Raw genomic sequence first — 22,411 nt, forward strand, 5'->3', positions numbered from 1 at the left:
GAACCTTCGTGATCTATAGCTCCCACACGTCGCTCCAGGCAGGATCCAACTCTAGCGAGTCCATTAACATCCGGCCCGGTTGAAGTATGGCATCCCAAATTCAAGGCTAGAGACCGCAATGTCAACACCCGTGATTCAGCTTTGGAGAACCCAGCTGTCGCAGCATCTATGTTTTTCAGCTCCCATCTCCCTCGGGATCAAGCGTATGGAGACTCTGGCACTGTCGCTTCTCATAGGGCTTCCATATATACTGGTTGGGAAAAGGTGTGTGTCATTTATATTAATTTCCCATTATATGTCCTACTACCTTTGATTCCAAATATGTCTCTCGCGAAATGCACGGATATTGGCTCGACATTACCGCGCCTAACCAAGATCTTGTGGAGAATTTGGATGTTCAGCGGCCGGGATATTGATGGCTGGAAATCAAAGTATGCCACGTTGGAGAAGGAAAGGGATGAATCTCAAAGCGCGGCACGCAAGGCACAGAAAGAGCTCCAGATTGCTGACGATAAGCACCGCGACTACGTAGCGGGGGTAAATTCCAAACTTGAAAGTTTGAAAGAGGCGGAGAAACTTGCCTCTCAAGCTGCTTTGGACAAGGCATTGAAGGAAGCTGCAGAGAGATTCCGAGGTTTAGCTGGAAAGAAGATTGCTCGTGAATTGCAGCAGCAACTTGATCAACTCACCGCGGTCGGACGTCTTCTTCCCCCGCCACCTTCAGTTTCAGATACCATATTGTTGGTTCCCTTGCCTACGAATTGTGAGACTGATGAGACGACTACCACTGATATGCTTATCAATCCTACCAGTGCTGACACCTCCCCAGTGGAAGTGGATGCAGCTGACAACACCGCTGTTAGTGAAGAGGCAAATCCCACTCATGAAGAAGTGAATACTGAATCTCAGCAGTAATACGTGCCGGCTTTCTTTCTTTGTAGTTGATCCATCCGATTTGTAATATTTTGTGAATAAATACTTTTTCTTGTGTTTGAACGAGTATTTCTCCGAACCAATACATTTGCGTTGCAGGTGTCAATCTAAGTTGTTTAATTTCCCTCAACACTTTCATTATTGGATGTTATACCTTTTGATTTTTCCGTAATCAATTCACTATGCCGTGAGGTCATTTAATTAGGAACTCTAATCTTCATACTCCTTTCTTAATATTCGTTGGGGATGTTTTGAGTTGCTCTAAGTTTATACGGGTTGTCACTACCATCCGTGAAGGGCTCCTCCCCTCGATCTCTTTATCCAGCTGTGAAGCTATACAGGACTGCCTCCAGTTTGATTCGGACATACAGTCCACGAAGGGCTCCTCCCCCCCGCTCTCTTTATACAGCTGTGAAGCTATTTAGGGTTGCCCCCAATTTGATTTAGACATATAGTCCGTGAAGGGCTCCTCCCCCCCGCTCTCTTTATACAGCTGTGAAGCTATTCAGGGTTGCCCCCATTTTGATTCAGGCGTCATCCACCCCCGCCCTCTCTTTATACAGGTGTGAAGAAGCTATCTAGGGTTGCCCCAGTTTGATTCGGACATACAGTCCACCCCTCTCTTTTATACAAACTGTGGAAGCTGTTTAGGGTTGCCCCGGTTTGATTCGGACGTCTGCATAGTCCGTGAAGGGCTCCTCCCCCCCTCTCTTGATACAGCTGTGAAGCTATCCAGGGTTGCCCCCAGTTTGATTCGGACATATAGTCCGCGAACGGCTCCTCCCCTGCTCTCTTTATACAGCTGTGAAGCTATTCAGGGTTGCCCCCAGTTTGATTCGGACATACAAATCCATGAAGGGCTCCACCCCTTCTCTCTTTTATACAGTTGTGAAGCTATCCGGGTTGCCCCGGTTTGATTCGGACGTCTGATCCATGAAGGGCTCCACCCCCCCCGCTCTTTTTATACAGCTGTGAAGTTGTTCAGGGTTGCCCCTAGTTTGATTGGGACGTATAGTCCACGAAGGGCACCTCCCCTCCGCTCTCTTGATACAACTGTGAAGCTATTCGTTCCAACATTGATTATTTATTATCTACCGGTGATTCGATTGAAAGAAGTGCCTGTTTATTTCATAGACATAATAATAAACAATACAAATAGTGCGCTACCATAAGCCTTTTCTTAAACCAGCCATACAAAAAAAACAAAGTACAGACCCTAGACATGGAACTTTTTCAACATTCTGACATTCCACGGCCTCTCTATCTTTGCCCCAGTCGTATTCTGTAATCCATAAGTTCCAGAGTTACCCTTCTTACTGATGACATAGGGTCCTTCCTAGTTTGGTCCCAACTTGCCTTCATTTTCTTTCTTGGTGGCAGGAGTAACTCGTCGCAGCACAAGGTCACCCACAGCAAAACTTTTCGCGGCTTTACTCGTTTATCATACTGTCTCTGTAGAGTCCGATGGTAATCCTCCAACCAAATACGAGCTATCTCTCTTCTTTCTTCGAGAAGATTCAAATCCGCAGCTAATATTCTCTCATTCAGTCCTCTTTCAACAGCCTGGGTTCTGGTTGTGGATTCTATCATTTACACTGGTATGACGGACTCTACACCGCACGCCATTGCGTATGGGGATTCATTAGTTGATGTTCGCGGTATGGTCCGATATGCCCATAGCACAGGACTTAACTCGTCTGCCCAAGCACCCTTTCTCTCCTCCAACTTTCGCTTTAAATTGTCCATTATTATTTTGTTGGATGCCTCTGCCTGTCCATTTCCCTCAAGGTTGTAGGGGGCTGAGAACCCTTACTTTACTTTAAATGCCTGTAGAAACTCTCGCACCTTTCCCTCGGTGAACTGAGTTCCATTGTCCGCGATTACTGTATGTGGCAGCCCGAACCTGCATATGATATTTTCCCACAAAAACTTCTTCATGTTTTCTTCTTTGACTTGTTGCAAAGCCACTCCTTCCACTCATTTGGTAAAATAGTCAGTAGCGGCTAACATAAATCTCCTCTTACCGCTTGCTATGGGTAGCGGTCCTACAATATCCAGTCCCCACATGGTGAACGGCCATGGGCTGAACACATTATGCAATGGTTCAGTTGGTGAGTGTATGAATGAAGCAAATCGTTGGCATTTCTCGCATTTCTTAGCGTACTCTGTGGCGTCTCTTTTCATATGGGGCCAAAAATACCCTTGTGATATCAACCTATGAGTTGTAGTTCATCCTGCAGAATGACTACCACAATCTCCTTCATGAATCTCTGCCATAACCTCTTGTGCCAACGGCGGACCTATACATTTTAGCAATGGTCTGCTGAAATTTCTTCTGTATAGTGCACCTTCCAGCAATGTGTACCTCTGACTCAACTGTTCCATTCTTCGTCTGTCCTGTTTATTCTCTACCTCTACTCCCTTTAAGAAATTCTTTATCGGTGTTATCTAACCCTGATCTCCCTCGGTAGTGAGCAAAACCCCTTCCTCATCTGTGTACTTGGTTTGCTCAACACTCTAACTTTAATAGACCAACCCTTTGATCCGGGTAGGACCGCCGCCACATAAGCCAAAGCATCGGCATGTCTATTCTCTCCGCGGCCCAGATGAGCAAATTGTATTTTGTCAAACTCGGTTGCCTTTCGATGTAGGACCTCAAGGTATCTCGCCATCCGAGGGCAGCGAGCCGCAAACCCTCCATTCACCTGACAAACTACCAAATTGGAATCTGAGAAAACAGACAATTCCTTCACCCCCAGATCCTTGGCCAAGTCTAATCCAGCTATCACAGCTTCATATTCAGACTCATTATTTGAAGCCGCGAATCCCAATTTCATAGATAGCTCAAGGCGATTGTTCTGAGGAGTCACTAACACTACCCCTATTCCATTTCCTGTATCTATAGCAGACCAATCCGCAAAAACTCTCCACCCATTGTGCATATCCCAAGGATCCAAATGATTGCTATTGACCTCCCCTTCATATTCCATTACCATTTCCTCTCCCCAAGTGGGATCCTCTGCCGAAAATTCAGCCAGAAACTCCGCCACGGCTTGTGCCTTTTCCGCTGTTCTGACTTGGTATGTAATCTCGTAAGAACTGAGCAATACCGCCCACTTAAGCATCCTACCTGATTTCTCGGCCTTCAATGCTTGTCTCAGAGGCAAGTTTGTTACTACCACTACAGAATGAGCTTCGAAGTAAGGCTTTAATTTAAGAGCTAAAAATATCAGAGCCAAAGCATACTTTTCAATCCTACTGTACCGGGTCTCTGCAACAGTAGGGTTTTGATTTGAAAGTAAACTGGCTTTTCTATCTTGTCGATCACCCTCACCAGAACTGAACTTATAGCGTACTCGCTAACACCCAGATACAAATGCAGCTTTTCTCTGTTCTGGCCATGATAGCAAGGGTGCCTGCCCTAGGTAGCTTTTCAACTCTTGAAAGGCTCCTTCGCATTCTGCGGTCCAATGGAAATCAGGAGTTTTTCTAAGCAAGCGGTATAGAGGCCGGCATTTGTCTGACGACTTGGAAATGAATCTATTAAGGGCGGCGACTCGTCCAACCAGTCGTTGTACTTCTTTCACATTCTGTAGATATGGCATCTCAATCAACGATCGAATCTGCTCCGGATTTGCCTCTATTCCGTGGTGTGTGACTATGTAGCCCAGAAACTTTCCTGAAGTTACCCCAAATGAGCATTTCTCGGGATTGAGTTTCAGTTTATGCTTGCGCAATATGTAAAAAGTCTCATGGAGGCCTTCTAAGTGTTCCTTTTCCGACATGCTTTTTTCCACCATGTCGTCAATGTATATCTCTATCCCCTTTCAAATCTTTCCTTCAAACATCTTTTCTCCCAACCGCTGAAAGGTAGCACCCGCATTTTTCAAGCCAAAAGGCATCCTGGTGTAACAATAGGTACCACCTTCCACCACAAAGGTGGTATTCTCTTGATCTGGCCCGAACATCGCGACCTGATTGTATCCCATTGATGCATCCATGAAGGAAAACACCCTGTATCCTGCCGTTCTATCAACTAACTCATCCAGCCGGGGCATAGGGTAACAATCTTTCAGGCATTCCTTGTTGAGGTCTGTGAAGTCGACACACATTCTAACTTTTCCATTCTTTTTCGGTACCGCGACCACATTAGATAATCACTCTGTAAACTCCACTTCCCTTATTATCCCCTCCCTCTTCAGCCGTATAACCTCTTCGCGAATACCTTCAGCATATTTGGGCCCTATGCTTCTCATCTTTTGTCACACTGGCTTAGCATCTTCATTCATATGCAAACGATGACAAGCATACTCTAGGTCTAAGCACATGATATCCTCGATTACCCATGCAAATATATCGGTATTGTCCGTCAGAAACTACACCAACTTATCCTTCCATTCCTCCAGCAAGTCAGCTCCAACTAATGTAAACTTTTCCTCATCTCCCACCCCCAGGTTCACTACCTCTAACTCATCCAACGTTTTCGGTCCCAAAAGGCTTTCGTGCCATCTGTTTTTCGCTGCCCCTCAGAATCGCTATGCTAATCCCGGGTTGGTTTGACGACCCCTCCCCTTTTGTTCCAGGACCACCATACTTTTTTATAGTAACTTGATGGATATTCTCTTGCACTACTTGGTCCCCTTATTTTCAGATGCCCCCCCCTCATTAGTAAGGAAGCGGATCACCTGATAAAATGTCGAGGGGATGGCCTTCATTTCGTGGATCCATTTTCTCCCTAAAATGGCATTATATTTAGAACTCGAATCCACCACCATAAACCTAGTGAATACCGTTGTCGAACCAACTGTAACCGGTAGCATCAATTCCCCCATGGGCTCTGTCATGTTGCCATTGAACCCATACAGATTAGTTCGAGGTGCTTTTAACTAATTTTTTCAGATATTCATCTCCTCCATTGCCCCCTCAAATAACAAATCCACTGAACTGCCGCAGTCTATCAATACTCTCTTTACCAGATAATTGCCCATTGTTATAGTAATTACCAACACATCCTCTTGCGGGGAAATCACTGACTCTAAGTCTTTTGGTGAACCTTACGCCTTCCTCACCCACTGCTGCTCCGCGAATTAACCGCGGTATGCTTACCACCTCATTCACTTGTTGTAAACTCGCTGTCTTCCTCATCTTTTCTCGATGTGCATTTCTTCCCAGAGTTTCTCCACTAAAAATGACATTGATGGTACATAAAATTCTAGCCGGAGCTGGCACCCTCTCTTCTTGGTGGTTCTACGACAAACTCCCTGAGCATCCCATTTTCAATCATTCTTTCCACCAACCATTTCAATGCATAACATTCATTCGTGGCGTGATTCCTGATTTTATGATATGCACAAAATGGTTTCCCTGGTTTCCCTTCTATCTCCACAGGTGTATTTCGCGGACCCTCAAAATACTGTTGCCCCTTAATCAGCGGCAAGATTTCCTCTAAGGGCCTGTTGAGCGGAGTCTGTTCGATTTTCCTGTACCACTTCCTCTCCCGGATATCCCTTCAGCCACGATCTCCCATCCTATCCGGACCTCGGCTCTCTCCTCTGTACGCTCCTTTCTCTCTTTCCTCTATTCTACTTTTTCCCTTGTTGTCATCTCGGTCGACGGTCTGCACTGCTTTCCCTGATCTCTTCTGTTCCTTTGCATTTCTATGCATTATATCCTCATAGCGTATGTATTTTTCTACCTTTGGATACAGAGCATGCAAGGAAGTGATTTCGATTTTGGAAACCGACTCATGGACCCTAGTTCTAGCCCTCAAGCCGTGTTGGAAGGCTATGACCGTGGTATGTTCCTCCAAATTTTCCACCCGCAATGTCTCCTCCTTGAACCTACACAGAAACTCTCTCAATGACTCCGCTGACCTTTGTTTTATGTTGAACAGAGCTGCGATGTTAACCACCCTTCTTTTCTGGTGTATGAAGTGATCAACAAACGCGCGCTCCATTTCTTCAAACCTTTTGATGCTCCGTGAAGCCAACCTGTAATACCAATCGGAGGCTCCCCCCTTTAGACTGGCGGGGAACATCATGCAGCGAAGCCCATCATATTTATTCTCCTGCCATAACGACATCTGTTGCCGAAAATGGTGCAAGTGATTCATCGGGTCTCCCTTTCCATCATACCTCTCAAATCTTGGCTGGGCGAACCTCTTAGGCACTTCCGAATTCCATATCGAATCTGCCAATGGATTTTTGTTGAGGCTTGCAACCTCTTTCTACGTAGCACTCTGGTTCGCTTTTTCTGCTGCGCGGTTCATCTCCCTATCTTTCTCAATCATCGCCTGTACTACCTCCAATGTGATACCCACCATTTGTTCAGCCTCTAGTGGCGGGTACTCCTCATTCTCCCCCTGTACTTTGCTGCTTCGATGATCATCCCGCCCTATTTCACCATGTGTAATCTCTCTCTCTTTCCTTAACTCATCATTCTCAGTCCGTAACCTAACTATCTCCTCCTGAAGAAGTCTGGTAACGTCCGCCGCCGCATTAAATACTTCTTCTTCTCCTACCCCTTCTTCTCCTACGCTTTCCACTTCCGTGCTCGCTGTTTCCTCGACCGTTTCTCTAACCATTGCTTTCTTAGATCTCCCTACTCCCCTTTTCACTACAGTAGCCATTTTCTCTCAGGTCCCCACAGACGGCGCCAAAATGTATACACTGTTATTACAACCTATAAGATCACTTCTCTCTTCTCCTTACTCTTCTCTTCTCTCATTTTTCCTTTTCCTCTTTTCTTCTTTCTGCTCTTCTCTTTTATCTCTCTCCCACCCCCCACTCTCCCCACGTTCTTCTTCCCCCCATCCAATGTCTCTTCTCTCTCCACGTATCGCGGCAGTTATCTTGCGGTTAGGATTCCGCTCTCTATCCACGTCTCGCAGCAATTCCAAAGCGGTTAGGATATCGCGGATATGATCCCATGCAGCCGCCTTCCTCGTACTATACCACATCCGGTCCATTTGTCACCACTAGCCTTGTAGGTCATGAATATGACCCCTACAGAATTCCAGAAGAGAGGTTTACTACATGCTCACATTTTACTCTTTTTGGACAACGCTTCGAAGCCTACTACTCCTTCTCAAATCAATAAGCTCATATCTGCTGAGTTACCCGACCCAATTGAGGACAAAATTACATATGAATTAGTTGTAGAATTCATAATTCATAGACCATGTGGTGATGAAAACCCAGTTTCCCCTTGCATGGATGAGAAGAAGTGTACTAAGTTCAATCCAAAACCTTTTAGTGAAGAGACAACTATTGATGACAATGAATTCACAATTTACAGGAGGCAGAATAACAATCGGAAGGTAATGAAAAAGAAAATATAAGTTGATAACAGATGGGTTGTTCCACACAATGCAGATTTGATAGTAAAGTACCAAGCTCATATTAATGTCGAACACTGCAACAAGGCCAGATCAATCAAGTACCTTTTCAAATACATTAACAAGGGAAGGGACAGAGCTACTGCAATTATTGTTGAAAACTTGGTTACAAACAACGACAGTAATCATCAAATAGTAAAGGATGTTGATGAAGTAGCAAATTTCTTAGACTGTTGTTTCTTATCTGCTTCGGAAGCGGTTTGGACACTATTGAAATTTGATATTCAATACAGAAATCTAGGCGTTGAAAGGTTACTAGTCCATCTTGAAGGTCATCATTTGGTTTATTATAGTGAAAGAGATTATCCAAAAGATGTAATAAATTAGGAAAATGCTTCAAAAACAAAGTTCACGAAGTGGTTTACGGAAAATGTTGAGTATCTAGAATTAGCCAGGAATCTTACGTATGTTGATTTTCCTACTAAATTTGTATGGAATAAAAAAGAAAGGAAGTGGAAGCCAAGGAAAAAAGGGAAGAAAGTTGGACGTGTGTACACGCACATCCCATATCAGGAGAGAGATTTTATTTGAGGCTATTGCTGAATATTGTCAAAGGTCCTTTGAATTATGAGGATATTCGAACTGTTAATGGAAAAGTTTATCCAACTTTCAAAGCTACATGTCAGGTATGTTTTTAATGACATTTTATCTTTAGTTTATATTGGTTTCTAACATAAATATGTTGTACATAATCTATAAGTTAAAAACAATAAGGACTGGATAAATATGTTGTACATGCGTTCAATGCAACTTGGGAAGATTTTCTGATATTCCAGATTTTTAAAATAGACCTAATATTGACTTCTACTCCTACACTGGACTGACAGTAGTAATTTTAGTCTTTTAGCAATGTTCATCCACATGCTTTCACTGCAGGTTGGGAAGCTTTTATGATATTCCAGATTTTTAAAATAGAATTAATACTGACTTCTACTCCTACACTGCACTGACAGAAGTCATTTTAGTCTTTTAGCAATGTTCTTCCAAATTTGATTTGTTATATCACTTAAAGGAAAGTCATGCATAGAACCTATGTTCATATCACACTAAGTTAAGCTTTCATTTCTATTATCGAGTCCAGAAATAGATGATTTTATGATAGCTAAAGTTCACTTTATGGGATAGATACAAACCTGACAATTTCTAACTTGATGACGACATCCTGCCGTTTGAGACTTTCAAGGTTCAAAAACTGGAAAAAGTAACCATCAAGTATCAAATATATAGTTTTTATAGGATTGCCCTTGCAAAGATAAAGTGGCATTCACTTACCATATTCGTCCAAGAAAAACTATAGTTCATGCATAGGGTGGATTACCAGAAAAATAAAAAACCAAGTTTATCAAGGTAATAATTAGCCAAAAAATTACTATCAAAGATATTCACTGTATCAAAATAAAAAATTGAAATTACGGACTAATTTATATTTTTTATATTCAAATTCTAATGTTTCATTTTGTTAAACTCTTATATCAAGGAGCATGGATTACTAGAGGACAACAGCGAATGGGATGATGCTATGGAGGAAGCAAGCCATTGGCAACTTCCAAAATCTTTAAGACAATTGTTCGTCACTTTGATACTGTTTTGTGGGGTGACTTATCCTGATAAACTTTTTGAGAAACAACAAAAGCACCTCGGAGATGATATTTTGTTTCGATACAGAAAGAAAAACAATAATGAGAAGCTCCAACTAACTGAACACTAGATTAGAAATGAGACTCCCTATGAAATTGAACAAATTATGGCTGAAAAAGGATTATCTCTCACAAACATTCCTGATTTCCCAAAATTTGATATGTCTTCAAGGATCTCCACAGAAAACAGATTGATTGCTAAAGAATTAGACTACAACTGCAATGAGTTGCAAAAGGAATACGAGATTCTTTAGAACGGAATGAATACTAAGCAGCGTGAGGTATTCAACTCTATTACTGATGCAGTTCAATCTCAATCAGGAGGTGTTTTTTTTTGTGTACGGATGCGGAGGAACTGGTAAAACATATCTTTACAAAATAATAATTTCTAAACTTCGGTCTGAAGGAAAAATTGTTCTTGCTGTTGCATCGTCTGGGATAGCTGCACTTCTACTTCCAGGTGGAAGGACAGCTCACTCTAGGTTTAAGATTGTTATTCCGACTAGTGAAAACACCAATTGTGACATCTCTCATGAGACATTATTACACAACCATATCAGGCAGGCTGATCTAATAGTGTGGGATGAAGCACCAATGACTCACAGACATGGATTTGAGGCTGTAAACCATACACTTCAGGATCTTTTGAATCCACAAGGCAAAGATTTTGGTGGTAAAACATTCCTGATGGGCAGAGATTTCAGACAGATATTGCCAGTCATTCCAAGGGGCACAAAAACTGATGTTGTTGATGCTTCTATCAACAAGTCAAAATTATGAAAAACTATCAACAAGTCAAAATTATGGAAAACTATAAAGTTTTTCACTTAACTGAGAACATGCGACTGAAGATTGGAAATGTAGACTCAACTACAACAAACTCTATTGAAGAGTTTAGCAAATGGGTTTTAGACCTTGGAGATGGAAATATGCCTTCTTCTAGATTGAGTGATGAAGTGGAACCAACTTGGATCAAAATTCCTGAAGACTTGCTTATTCCTGAGAGTGATAACACAGTAGAAGATATTGTGTCATGCATATATCCGGATTTGGTCAACAAATATACATATGTTCAGTATCTCAAAGAAATAAGCATTCTAGCCCCGAGGAATGAAACGGTTGATGAAATTAACTCTACAATAATTTTAGAACTCCCGACATAATTGAAGACATACTTAAGTGCAGACTCACTAAGTCTAATTGAAGGTAAACATGCTGAACAAGATGTTCTATACCTGACAAAATTCTTAAACACTCTAGAATTTTCCGGCATACCAAACCACAAACTGGATTTAAAAGTTGGTGTTTCTATTATGTTAATGAGAAACATTAATCAGAGTCAAGGACTATGCAATGGTATTAGGATGATCATCACAAAATTGGCTTCGAAAGTGATATATGCAAATATTATTACAGGGAACAAAGTAGGAGATCCAATTTTCATTCCAAGAATAGTATTGTCACCAAGCGATACGAAATGGCTGTTTGTATTCAGAAGGAAGCAATTCCCTGTAAAAGTTTGTTTTGCTATGACCATAAACAAAAGCCAAGGACAAACTTTCAAAAAAGTTGGAATATATTTGCCAACACTAGTTTTCATGCATGGAAAGTTATATGTTGCCGATATTCTGTAAAACGCTAGTTTTACCAATGAATAAAGCGATGAAACTCTAAACAATAGTAAAACTAGAACTGCTTTATTACTAGATTTATCAAAGATTTCTACTCTCAATCCTATTGAGATATAGTGGAGTAGATGATTCGTTCCACTCCTAGTTCTTTCACATATAATGTTTTCTAAGTCTAATCAATATTAACTAAAGTCTAATGAGAGATTTACGAATTATAAACTACGATGTAACTACCCACAAGATACAACTAATTAACTACGGAATGTTGCGTTGATTCTATGATAAGGAATTAGGGGGGATTGATTCCACCTTAACTCAACTTAACTTACTAACGACGAATCGTCGTAATCCGAATTGAACTGCTACGTAGAACAATCGGTTCTTCCTAATCCCTAATTACACATGACACTTCTACCAATTCATAACTAGCATGTGAACGATTAAACCCATTCTCATGGTGAATTAATCGTTTCTAGAGTGGAATAGAAATTACGAAGACCCTACGATAATCGGAATCAAGCTTTCATCAAGGCTTCTCAACCCCCTCTAATGGAGGTTTAGCCGAGAATCATTACGCAATCATTTTCGATATGAAATTGAATACGACATAATATAAAGATTCTAACTTTATGAATTTTAACTAAACAATAATCCAACCCGAAATCAATAACTACGAAATGAATAACAAACAATAAATGAAATTAGATCTAACAAATTTAAATGACAAAAACGAATTTGATCAATAATAAACTACTTTATTTATCTAATCAAGCAATAACAATATTTTAAAGGTTTAATCTAAAACAAGGAATGAAATGAAACTAAACTTAATTAAAAACCATTAAAACTAGATCTAGAAGCTATTCTAATGGCTACTTTCTATCCTAAGCTACTAGATATCTTAAGAGTTAAGTCTTCTTTGTTGATAAGGAGGAAATCAGATCCAAAATCGTGCATGGGCTTGGAGCCATGTTTTGGGCCGGAAAATCGGGCCCAAAACCCAATTTCTTCAGTCCAAAAAGGGCTCTTCAGTTGGATTTGGATTCAACAGACTTTTAGTCCACTTCTGCTCCTCTGATTGGGCCAAAGCTTGAACCATTGGAAAGCTCTTCCCGAGCCAGTCGTTTTGACATAAGGTAGGCCCAATTCCAAGGTCTGAGTCCAAAGATACGATCTTCGGAAGTTCTACTGACTTTGTGCACTGTTTCTGCCCGCGTGGATTTCGACTTTTCACCTTTTGACCGGGCATTACAAAGGCTTTATCTTCTTAAATCTTGGCCTTTAATCACAGAACTTCTTAGCAACCAACCATTGCTCTTTTATCTCATCAAAGTGTCACATTTCTGCATATAATTGACTTTGAAGCCTAAAACGCATAAAAACACGTAATCAGTATTAACTCTTAATTATTACTCACATAATTGGTCTAAAAGTATGATTGTTAAGGGGTTAAAACTACAGTTTTAGGCTCTTATCAATGCAGTTTCAAGAACAACATCACGAGAGGGACTGAAGTTTTTGATCAAAAGGAATGGGAACGAGCCTGAAGGACACACACAGAACATTGTCTATAAAGAAGTGTTCAATTCCATCTGAAGGTTTTAACACTTAAGGTATTTTCTAAAACTAATAACTATTATATTTTTGATATTTTAGACACTGATTTTTTTTTTTAACATTGTTAAATTATAAAAGATGGTGCACTGACTAAGCAAAGAGACTGCGTATATGATTTTTGGAATAGCATGGCATAGCTCAGCAAAACCGGTTCTCATTTGATGTCACGGACCGGTCATAGTTGAGAAAGCAACAAATGCATGCATAAATTTGAAAAAACGATTCTCATTCATTTGTTTAATTTAATTATGGATTTTATATTTATATATTGTCTTATTAAATTTATTAAACATAGCTTTGATAGACATTATTTGTTTATTTTAAATCAAATGGACGACCACAGTCTAATTATGTTAGTTTTGTGTCGCAGATGTACCCTAAGTTAAATATAGTCATAGGAACCCAAATTGTCATTACATTGTTATACATATTAGTTTTTAATTTTTGAAAATTGAAACTTGGATTTTTGTTAAGAAAGAGAAGTCCACTCTGGATCTATCTAATTTCTTGCAGTGGTCTTATCCTTCGAGTCAGTAATAGAAAATCAAATCGATTTTTTCTGATGTGAAGAAGCCCATTTTGGAATCTGGCAATTAAATACCACTCTTCAATTGGGCTAAGTTATGTATTGAATGGGAAGGGGTTCTTTTCAGACTTCTGTACTTAGGTGGTGCCTATGTTGTTAGGGGGAAGGCAAGGCACTGTGCTTCCCAAATGGGAACCTTGGCACCCCCTCCGGAAACAAAATTCAACTGTTTAAAAAAAAAAAAAAAAAAAAAAAAATTTGTCCCCTTGGGTACCTTTGGCACAGTCTTGATAAATCATTGGTGGCTCTAGTGCTGTGAAAATGTTTTTAACAACATTTGTTAGAGGATTCTATTTGTTTAAGTTAAGTGTGGGATGTGGTTTGTAATTTTCCCTGTTGCATTTCTATTTTTTCTTTCTATGAGATAGGCTCCCTCAACCTACATTTACTTACCTTACTGTAAAATGTCTATTAAGAAAAAACAAAATTATTAGTACATACAGTTTTATATCTTTTATATGCAATTATTACAAAAGCCTTAGCATGAAGAACCAAAAGGCGGTAGTTTATTACACAATGTAGATCATGTGATACTACTACTCATGCGTTAACAAACATAATCTAATCTCAAAATACATGCATAAAGCATTAAGAAAAACATGTTCAGTTCACCACAGCAAGAATCATAAGTTCCTGCAGTTGTAGAATTCAGTAATTCTCTATCTATGGTGAGAGAGAGAGAGAGAGAGAGACTTACAAATACTCCCAGCAGTGTGCTCATAGTAAATAAATAGAAAAAGTTCAGAATAACCTTTAAGACAGTGTTGTAGTTGATGTTTGTCAGATCGAAATTATGGATTGCATTGAAAAGCACTACTGATGTGGCATTATTACCAAAGCCTTTGCCAAAGACCCCGCAGAATAACCTATACCAGCAGTTAGCGAAGAAACAATAATACAAGCTGAGAAAGCAAAAGCAGGACACACCTAAAAAGAAGTTGTCTTTATAGCTAAATTTTCTACTTTTACGCAACTCCTACACCTAGCTTGAAATCCTTTTGTTTTACCAGCTCTCTGTTGCGTCGAGTGTGTGCTTGTGTGGACCTTATTTGTGCACTCCAAAATAGTGTTTATGCATGTCATAACCGGTCTAGGGTCTCATGCGAGTGAGCTAACCGACATCTTGTCGCGATGGCGATGGTCGCATTTCGCGCGAATACCTAAAGGAATGTTTGTATTCATGCTCATGAACTCGGCCAATTACAGATAGCGATATTTTCTATTTTGACTTTATTTAGGATTGTTTAAAGGGTCTTTAAACCAAGGTTCTACTCTTTGGAAGCTCGCTCGCCAACATCCATATAACAATCTTAAACTTCTCGCAGTTCCAACTTTGCTCCACCTATTTGTCTATTTAAGGAGTTAGAACATATAGCTTATTTGTATCAAGTTGAACTTTGGAAAATAAAAAATTGGAACTCTTAAAAACAAAGAAATATGTTAGAAACCACGATTCAATCCAATATGACCCTGAACGAAAATGAGTGGAACTTCCATACATTTAAACTTTTGATTACAAACAGGCCCTAAACTTTTGACTTCAAGGCTCACCTGTTTTTTTTTTTATGCAAATGATCTTTAACATGGTAAGGCGGGGCTAATAGATATTGCCAAACATGTAGCACTTTCAAAGTAGTGGTACGTCCTCTGTTATGGTGTTTATCAGTGTTATTTCCAGACATGGTTGTCATCGTGATCTAAACATAATACTGGCTATGGGCGTCAATTGGACTGCCAGAGCTCATGAAGGAAATGATGTTTACTGGAACCGAAAGAATAAGGATTGATAAAAGAAAGAAGTAATGTGTATTAAAGGTATCTCGACCTCTCTCCCATTTTCTTTCTTTTTTTTTTTTTACCAAAAACATAATTTATTAGCTTATAGCAAGGAGTTCATATAATGAGTCTTTGGACTCGACCGAAAAGAGATTTGAATTTGTCATGGGAATAGCCAAATTACAACCCAGATCAATATTAGACTTCCATAAGTCAGCTAGCAAGTGCGCATGCTGAATCATTTCTCTAGGACTAATGACAACTTTACAAGACTCAAAACAATGTTGCATAGTGACCAACTATAACAAAAGACTATGTAATTGCCATGAAGTATCTTCGGTAGACCCATTTACACCTTTCACCAAAGACTACATATCAAATGGACTCCTACTTAGAGTTTTCATAAAAAAGAAACACTATAAAGATGAGTTTAACTAAACTTCTAAAACCATATCACAATAGATCCTTATAAATTTAACAACACAACTTCCTGTATACCACAATGCAGTAGCAGAAGGTAAAAAAAAAAACTTTTATACTGACAATTTTTATACAGGCTTATCATAAGTATCGTAGTGATTTTTTTAAAAAAACTTACACAATTTTTATTTTCTTTTGCAGATTATTAATAAGAGATAAGATCATCTACGAGGTAATTTCATAATCTACCATGGTATTTATTCACTGTATTTGTTCTTAGCAATAGAAATAATATAGCATGTTTTACAAGCTAATACGGTTAAAAAACTAATTTGAATAATAAGAAAAAGATAGTTCAGTATCATATTCATATTTTCTGTTATATATGAATCAAATTTTATATTAATTGTGACTAAAATTCTATAAAATAATGCAGGTAAACCACATGGATAGCATAGATGTTGACGAAAATAGTTTCAACTGCAATGAAATGATGATTACTCAAAAATTAACTGATCCATGGATTATAATTGAGCAAAACAGACTCTGTTACTACAGGATACACAAGAATACTATTTATTATGAAGACTACAAAGGATTGACAGATGAATTGAAAAATAAAGTCCAGGGAGATCGTTTAGAAAAAAAAAAGAAAAAAAGAATTTAGAAGAATAATAGGGAGAAGAAGATGAAATACAGATGAAAATGAGCAAATAAAAGTTGTGATGGAAGACTTACCTTTCGGAACAGATTAATTAAGATCTTCTATAACCACTACTTCTTCTAAGTTCTTTTCTTACATTCAGAACTCTTATTGCTTCAACTACATTGCCTATAATAGGACTGTGAATTTTTGTGTCTTGATCGCAGAACTTGAGACAGTTCTATAAAAAATAATTGCCTTCCCTGGAACCTCCTCAACATCAGTTTCTAAACGATAAATAAAATCTGCTTTATATTGTACTACAAACAAATTAATAATGTTATGTTAGAGGACTAAGGCTAAACATGGAGTGTATCTGAAGTTCCGATTTTTAGTAATTCATTCTGACAACATAAACCGACAAAAAACACATCAATGAAACCAATAGCAACTCATCATTAGAGATAGTTTTTGGTGGAACAAAGTCATGGAATTCAAGTTTAGATTGTTGTCAATGGAACTTGGTCACCTGCGACCCCCGCTCACCTTCAAGAAATGTTGTCACTCTTGATATTTACTCATTTGTTACTTCAGTGGCTCCAAAGGTTGTTGTAAACTCAAGAGTGTTAGCGCCATTGTTTCGTATAACAACCTTGATGAAGCTTGACATCTCCTCTAATTCTATACAAGGTGAACTCCCAGCAAATGGGATTGTCAACTTTACCAAGTTGCTTCACCTCGACATGAGAGAAAATAGCTTCAATGAATCTATTCCTACTAAATTGTTCCGTTTACAAAGGCTACAAAACCTTGATATGAGTAGTAATATGTTCAATGGAATCCTGAGTCAAGAAGTAGGAGCCCTTCGGAACTTGAGAGTACTGAACTTAGCTGAAAATTTCCTCTATGGAGAGATTCCTATGGAAATTGGAAATCTAACATAGCTACGACAATTGTCGCTTCGTCAGAATAGATTCTCTGGTGGGCTTTCAAATTCACTTTTGCATTTAACTGAGCTCCAAGTCTTGGATTTGCGCAACAACTCTCTATCAATGTAAATTCCTACCATCATTGGAACTTTGTCCAATATTTCAACTCTAGCCTTAAGCAAGAACCAGTTGACTGGTGGAATCACTTTGTCATTACAGAATTTGAGCAAGTTGGTGACACTTCAGTTAGACAGTAACTTGCTATTAGGTGACATTTCGATATAGTTACTGGATATCAAGGCGCTGAGGGTTTTGAACCTTGGAGGAAACAACCTTACTTAGAACACCAATGCTAATGTAGCTCCAAAGTACATGTTGTCTCAGTTATCTTTGAGGTCATGTCGTGTTGCTGGACCAATTCCTAAATGGATCTCTACTCAAAAGACTCTTTATTTCTTGGATCTAAGCGAGAATGAGCTCAATGGAAACTTCCCTAAATGGCTTGCTGAACAGAATATCAGAACTATAATTCTATCAGATAACAAGCTCACACTCTGGAAAATTGCCTAGAAACATGAGAGATACAACTTCCGTCATGATACTTATGTTGGCCAGCAACAACTTTTCAGGTCCCATCCCTAAGACGATCTCAATAATTTATTGACTACTATTGTTAGACCTGTCACAAAACCAATTTTATGGTAACACATTCCCAAGCTTTGGTCAAGATGCTTTACTTGCTTATGTAGACGTCTCTTCCAATAGATTGTCTGGTGAGGTTCCAGTAAACTTTGCATTAGGAACAAAGATACTTGCATTAGATCAAAATGAGTTTTCAGGTCCCTTACCTCAAAATCTTAGCAGCCTGAGCGAACTCAAGCACCTCGATCTCCATAACAACAATATAACCGGTGAATTGCCAGAGTTCCTCTACCAAATGTCTAGCCTTCAAGTTCTTAATCTTAGGAATAATTCTCTTGAAGGCCGGATCCCAAATGCTCTTTTCAATCTCAAGTAGCCTTCATTCTTGACCTCTCCATCAATCATCTCTCATTGGGTGTAGATGCTTGCGAACAGTGAAAGATTTCTGAAGTCTTATCCTTGGAAATGGCACAAGAGAAAAAGGCATTGGATTATCAGGTATTTGTAAACTCCAGAATGGATTGCGTTAATGGTTTTGAAAATGAGTCTAATTATGATCAAACAGGACCAACATTTGGAAAGGGTTTTTTCCAATTTAAACTGGTTTTAGCTAAAGATGTAGTGAAGGTAAATGGGAGTTTTCCACGGACACCAGAGTATGTCACATTCTCGGCTGGGTTTTACAACCAGACCTCTACTGTAATTGATATTATTGACACGACCAAGGCTCTAGGATTCATGGGTTTTACTTTTGTTGCAAATCCCACCTATGGAGACTTCTTAGCACAACCAATTCCCTTCTCTGTTCCTGGCATTATGATTCCAAAGATCTCAGTGTACTTAATGTCCAAGAATGATCACACAAATAGATTTGGTAGGGGGAACTGGGCACTGATATGGTGTGCTGTCCCACCGGAGCTGCCAAAATTTGATAATCCAGTTGATATAGTAATGGCCTGCCAACAAGAGGAGGCCAAGTGTCCTAAGTTTAAGAACACTAGAGAGCACCTAGAGTTTGAGTTGTTCTAGCGAATCTTTGTACAAGTTTAAATTGTTGTTAACTCAGTTAAATTTGCACTAAATAATATATAGAGTGGGCCAAACTTGGATTGGTCCGGCCTTTACCATACTAAAATCAATTCTATTTTATATACTTATCCGTTTCTAATTCAAATAAGTATTGCTTAATTCAACTTCTACATACGATCAGTTTCTAATTCAGGTAAGTATTGCTTAATTCAACTTCTACATACGGTACAAGTCCAAAGCAGGTATACTTCTAAAACTAGAACAAGACCTTCGGAACTTATAAATACAACACAACAATGCCTCCGAGTAATATAATTTTCAGAAAACTATAGAGCTACTACAGAGAAAAGGTACACATGACAATAATTTCTTTTTCAATCTTATTAGATTGTTTAATAGTATTAGTAAACATGTGTTATTTTAATCCATGAATTCAGCATAAATAATACATCTGTCCATGCATACATAGCAAAACGGTTGTATATTCATCATAATTGTGATAAGAATTGTAATTCTAATAGGTGGATATACTGTAACATAACATTATGACTGGAAAATTCAATTTTTTCGATGTGGTGAACGACAAATCTGACAGTTGGAAGGTTCGAGCACGCATAAGCGAACTATGGGAAGTTGTTAATCTACAGGACAAGACACAATCATATGGTCTACACATGTTGCTACTTGACGAAAAGGTAGAACAGACTCAAAAAAATTACTTCTTTTACGAAGAGCAATCAGACAGTGGTGAGAGAACCTGTCCCAGAAGCAGCTCAGCAATGACACAACCCACAATGCCTCGGAATAGAACACCATGACTGCCAGAGCAACTAACAGAAGTGGAAGAGAAGAATATCTTAGCACTACCAGAGTTCTGAAAAAATGAAGCAAAATAATCCTAATCACTGCTACAGCGTCCCATTAATCATAAGCAAATGGTCAATGGTACATAGAATGGATTTACCTGGACCAATACACGACTTTCTGTTTCCTCTCGCCTCTTTAATAGCTCATCCGCAACCGAAAAATTTAACGTATTGCAATTATAATTAGAAGCTTCATATAATGTATTCTAAAGTTGATTATTTGGGGACTCCCATAAATAATTCTTGATACTATTGATACTGAGATACATCATTAGTTATCGCATCGATCAGGAACATGCAATAAGTTTAAAATTAATTACCCGTAACCCTATATCGGATATATTGGGTTTGATTCATTAACAGTAGTAGTATTTCTACTTCTAGCTCCTCTGGAACCACCCTGTGTCGTAAAAGATCTGATAGAGGTGGAAGTAATGGTGGGAATAATCATTCTGGTGAGCTTTGTCGACAGCGTCGGGAAATAGTATACCACCATTGATATATTCAGGTGGTGGAGGAAATGGAAGTGTTAGTAGTAGTGGGAGTGGTTGTGGAAATGTCGGTGTTGGGGGTATGGTGAATTCACCTATTGTGAAGGCATTACCAACTGAGAACATTTGTCCATCTGGGAAAATTTTGAAAACTGGTATGGCGACACGAAGTTCATCGCGAAAGGATGTTTTAGGGTCTGGGACAGGGAACTATGGTCATGGAAGTATAGTGCGGGGTCGTATTTGCGCGAAATGGAGTGTGGGTAGTGGTGGGAATAGTAGTGAGGTGAGTGAATTAGTAATGGTGAAGAGGGCATCAGTGAGTAAACTGCCAAAAGACTAGAGAATAAAGGAAACAATAAGTAAAAATTTACATCAATGTAATAGCCTAGAAAAAATGACCAAGTCCAGTAGGGATTACCTGTGCAAACATGTGGCAAGGTGGAAGGGCCATCAATTTGAGATCAGCCGAATTCCAAGCTGAGAAAATGATCTGCCAGTCGTCAGGCTTATTCTTTACATTCTCAATCACATCCAGCAATTGATCAAATCCTTGGCCAGTGTAATCAGCATTCATGTTAGTATACCTGTAAAAAGCAACTCCTTACGAGGATCCATGCAAATAGGAAAGTAAAAACATACAAAAGACTCGGGTTGTTCATTTGGCACCAAAGTGTCTCCATTGGAAACCATAAATGGGGCCTAAATCACCATCTTCCCTATCTGTCAAACCAATGCTGAAGAGATTAGAACTATTGAGTTACGCAGGAGCACTGCTATAGTGCTATAATAAATAAAGCAGTGTGCAATAGCTCAAGTAGTTGCTGTCAAGATAGTCTTTGGATGCATTGCCATCCCGTCGCACGAATACCTTTTTCCTGTAAAACCTGTTGACATTAAATATTACATATGAGGCTTACTTTGCATAATTTTGACTTCCAAGATATCGCAAACAGAAAACAAGCTATAGTTAAGCTCAAAAGAAAGAAATGAACTTAATTGAAATGAAATATAGTGGAAAGAAAATTTGGGCCAAGTACACTAAAGTCATTCTGAAGCTTCAAACTAATGCTAATAGCAAGCATAAATAAGCTCACCGTTCACACGAGATATTTATGGAAGAAAGACACGAAATAAGGCATGGGATTTCATAACAAACTTCATAATAATGATATTACCTTTGCATTTATTGAACCACTAATAGACGACAAAAGTTCTTCAACTACCCCTCGCCAGAAAACTATTTGAGTAACCAAACATTAGCCATTAAAAATACTCTTTAAAATTAAAAAACATAACAAAAAAAAAGAAAAAATGTACAGCCCAATGAAACATTTACTCAAACAATATACCACATACAATAATTCACTTCAATCAAAAATAAATAAATAAATAAATTACTAGCCAATCACTCTTTATTTAACAGAGCATTCTTCCTTCCCAAGAGAATATTCGTCAACAAGACTTTCATCGAGATTCTCAACAAACCAATAATCCAACGTGGGTGCAACACAAGCACAAACACCAAACAAAAAACAAGCTGAATCCAAACTATTGCGGTTTATTGGGGTTTCAACTTCAATGACTTTATTGGGGTTTATTGTTCATTTTAAGTTCATTTCCAATTTGGCGCGTAATAACTCGGAGGAAATGAAGTTGACTTATTTTAATCAATGGGTCAAAACTCAAAAGTAATATATAATGGGCTTGAAGCCCAAGTTAAAGTTACGACCCAAAACCAATATTTGCAATCTTAGCCCAAATAGAGAAATTATAAATATACATTAAGTTAGAATAATACACAAACTAAACTTC

The 22,411-nt window shown here is 38.9% G+C and overlaps 2 protein-coding genes across 2 annotated transcripts; one reads left to right on the top strand and one right to left on the bottom strand.

Moving 5' to 3' along the window:
• Positions 1–6,442: 6,442 nt before the first annotated feature.
• Positions 6,443–7,015, bottom strand: LOC147475617 (uncharacterized). The gene has a single exon (XM_086585469.1). It carries the CDS (start codon positions 7,013–7,015, stop codon positions 6,443–6,445), a length of 573 nt encoding a protein of 190 aa, XP_086441595.1.
• Positions 7,016–7,930: 915 nt separating this feature from the next.
• LOC147475618 (uncharacterized) lies at positions 7,931–10,037 on the top strand. The gene is made up of 4 exons (XM_086585470.1): positions 7,931–8,251; positions 8,357–8,580; positions 8,775–8,955; positions 9,807–10,037. Exons 1-4 carry the CDS (start codon positions 7,931–7,933, stop codon positions 10,035–10,037), a joined length of 957 nt encoding a protein of 318 aa, XP_086441596.1.
• Positions 10,038–22,411: the final 12,374 nt, after the last annotated feature.

Source organism: Coptis chinensis, chromosome 9 (genome assembly GCF_015680905.1).
Source record: "Coptis chinensis isolate HL-2020 chromosome 9, ASM1568090v1, whole genome shotgun sequence".
In the NCBI taxonomy this organism is placed as follows: domain Eukaryota; kingdom Viridiplantae; phylum Streptophyta; class Magnoliopsida; order Ranunculales; family Ranunculaceae; genus Coptis; species Coptis chinensis.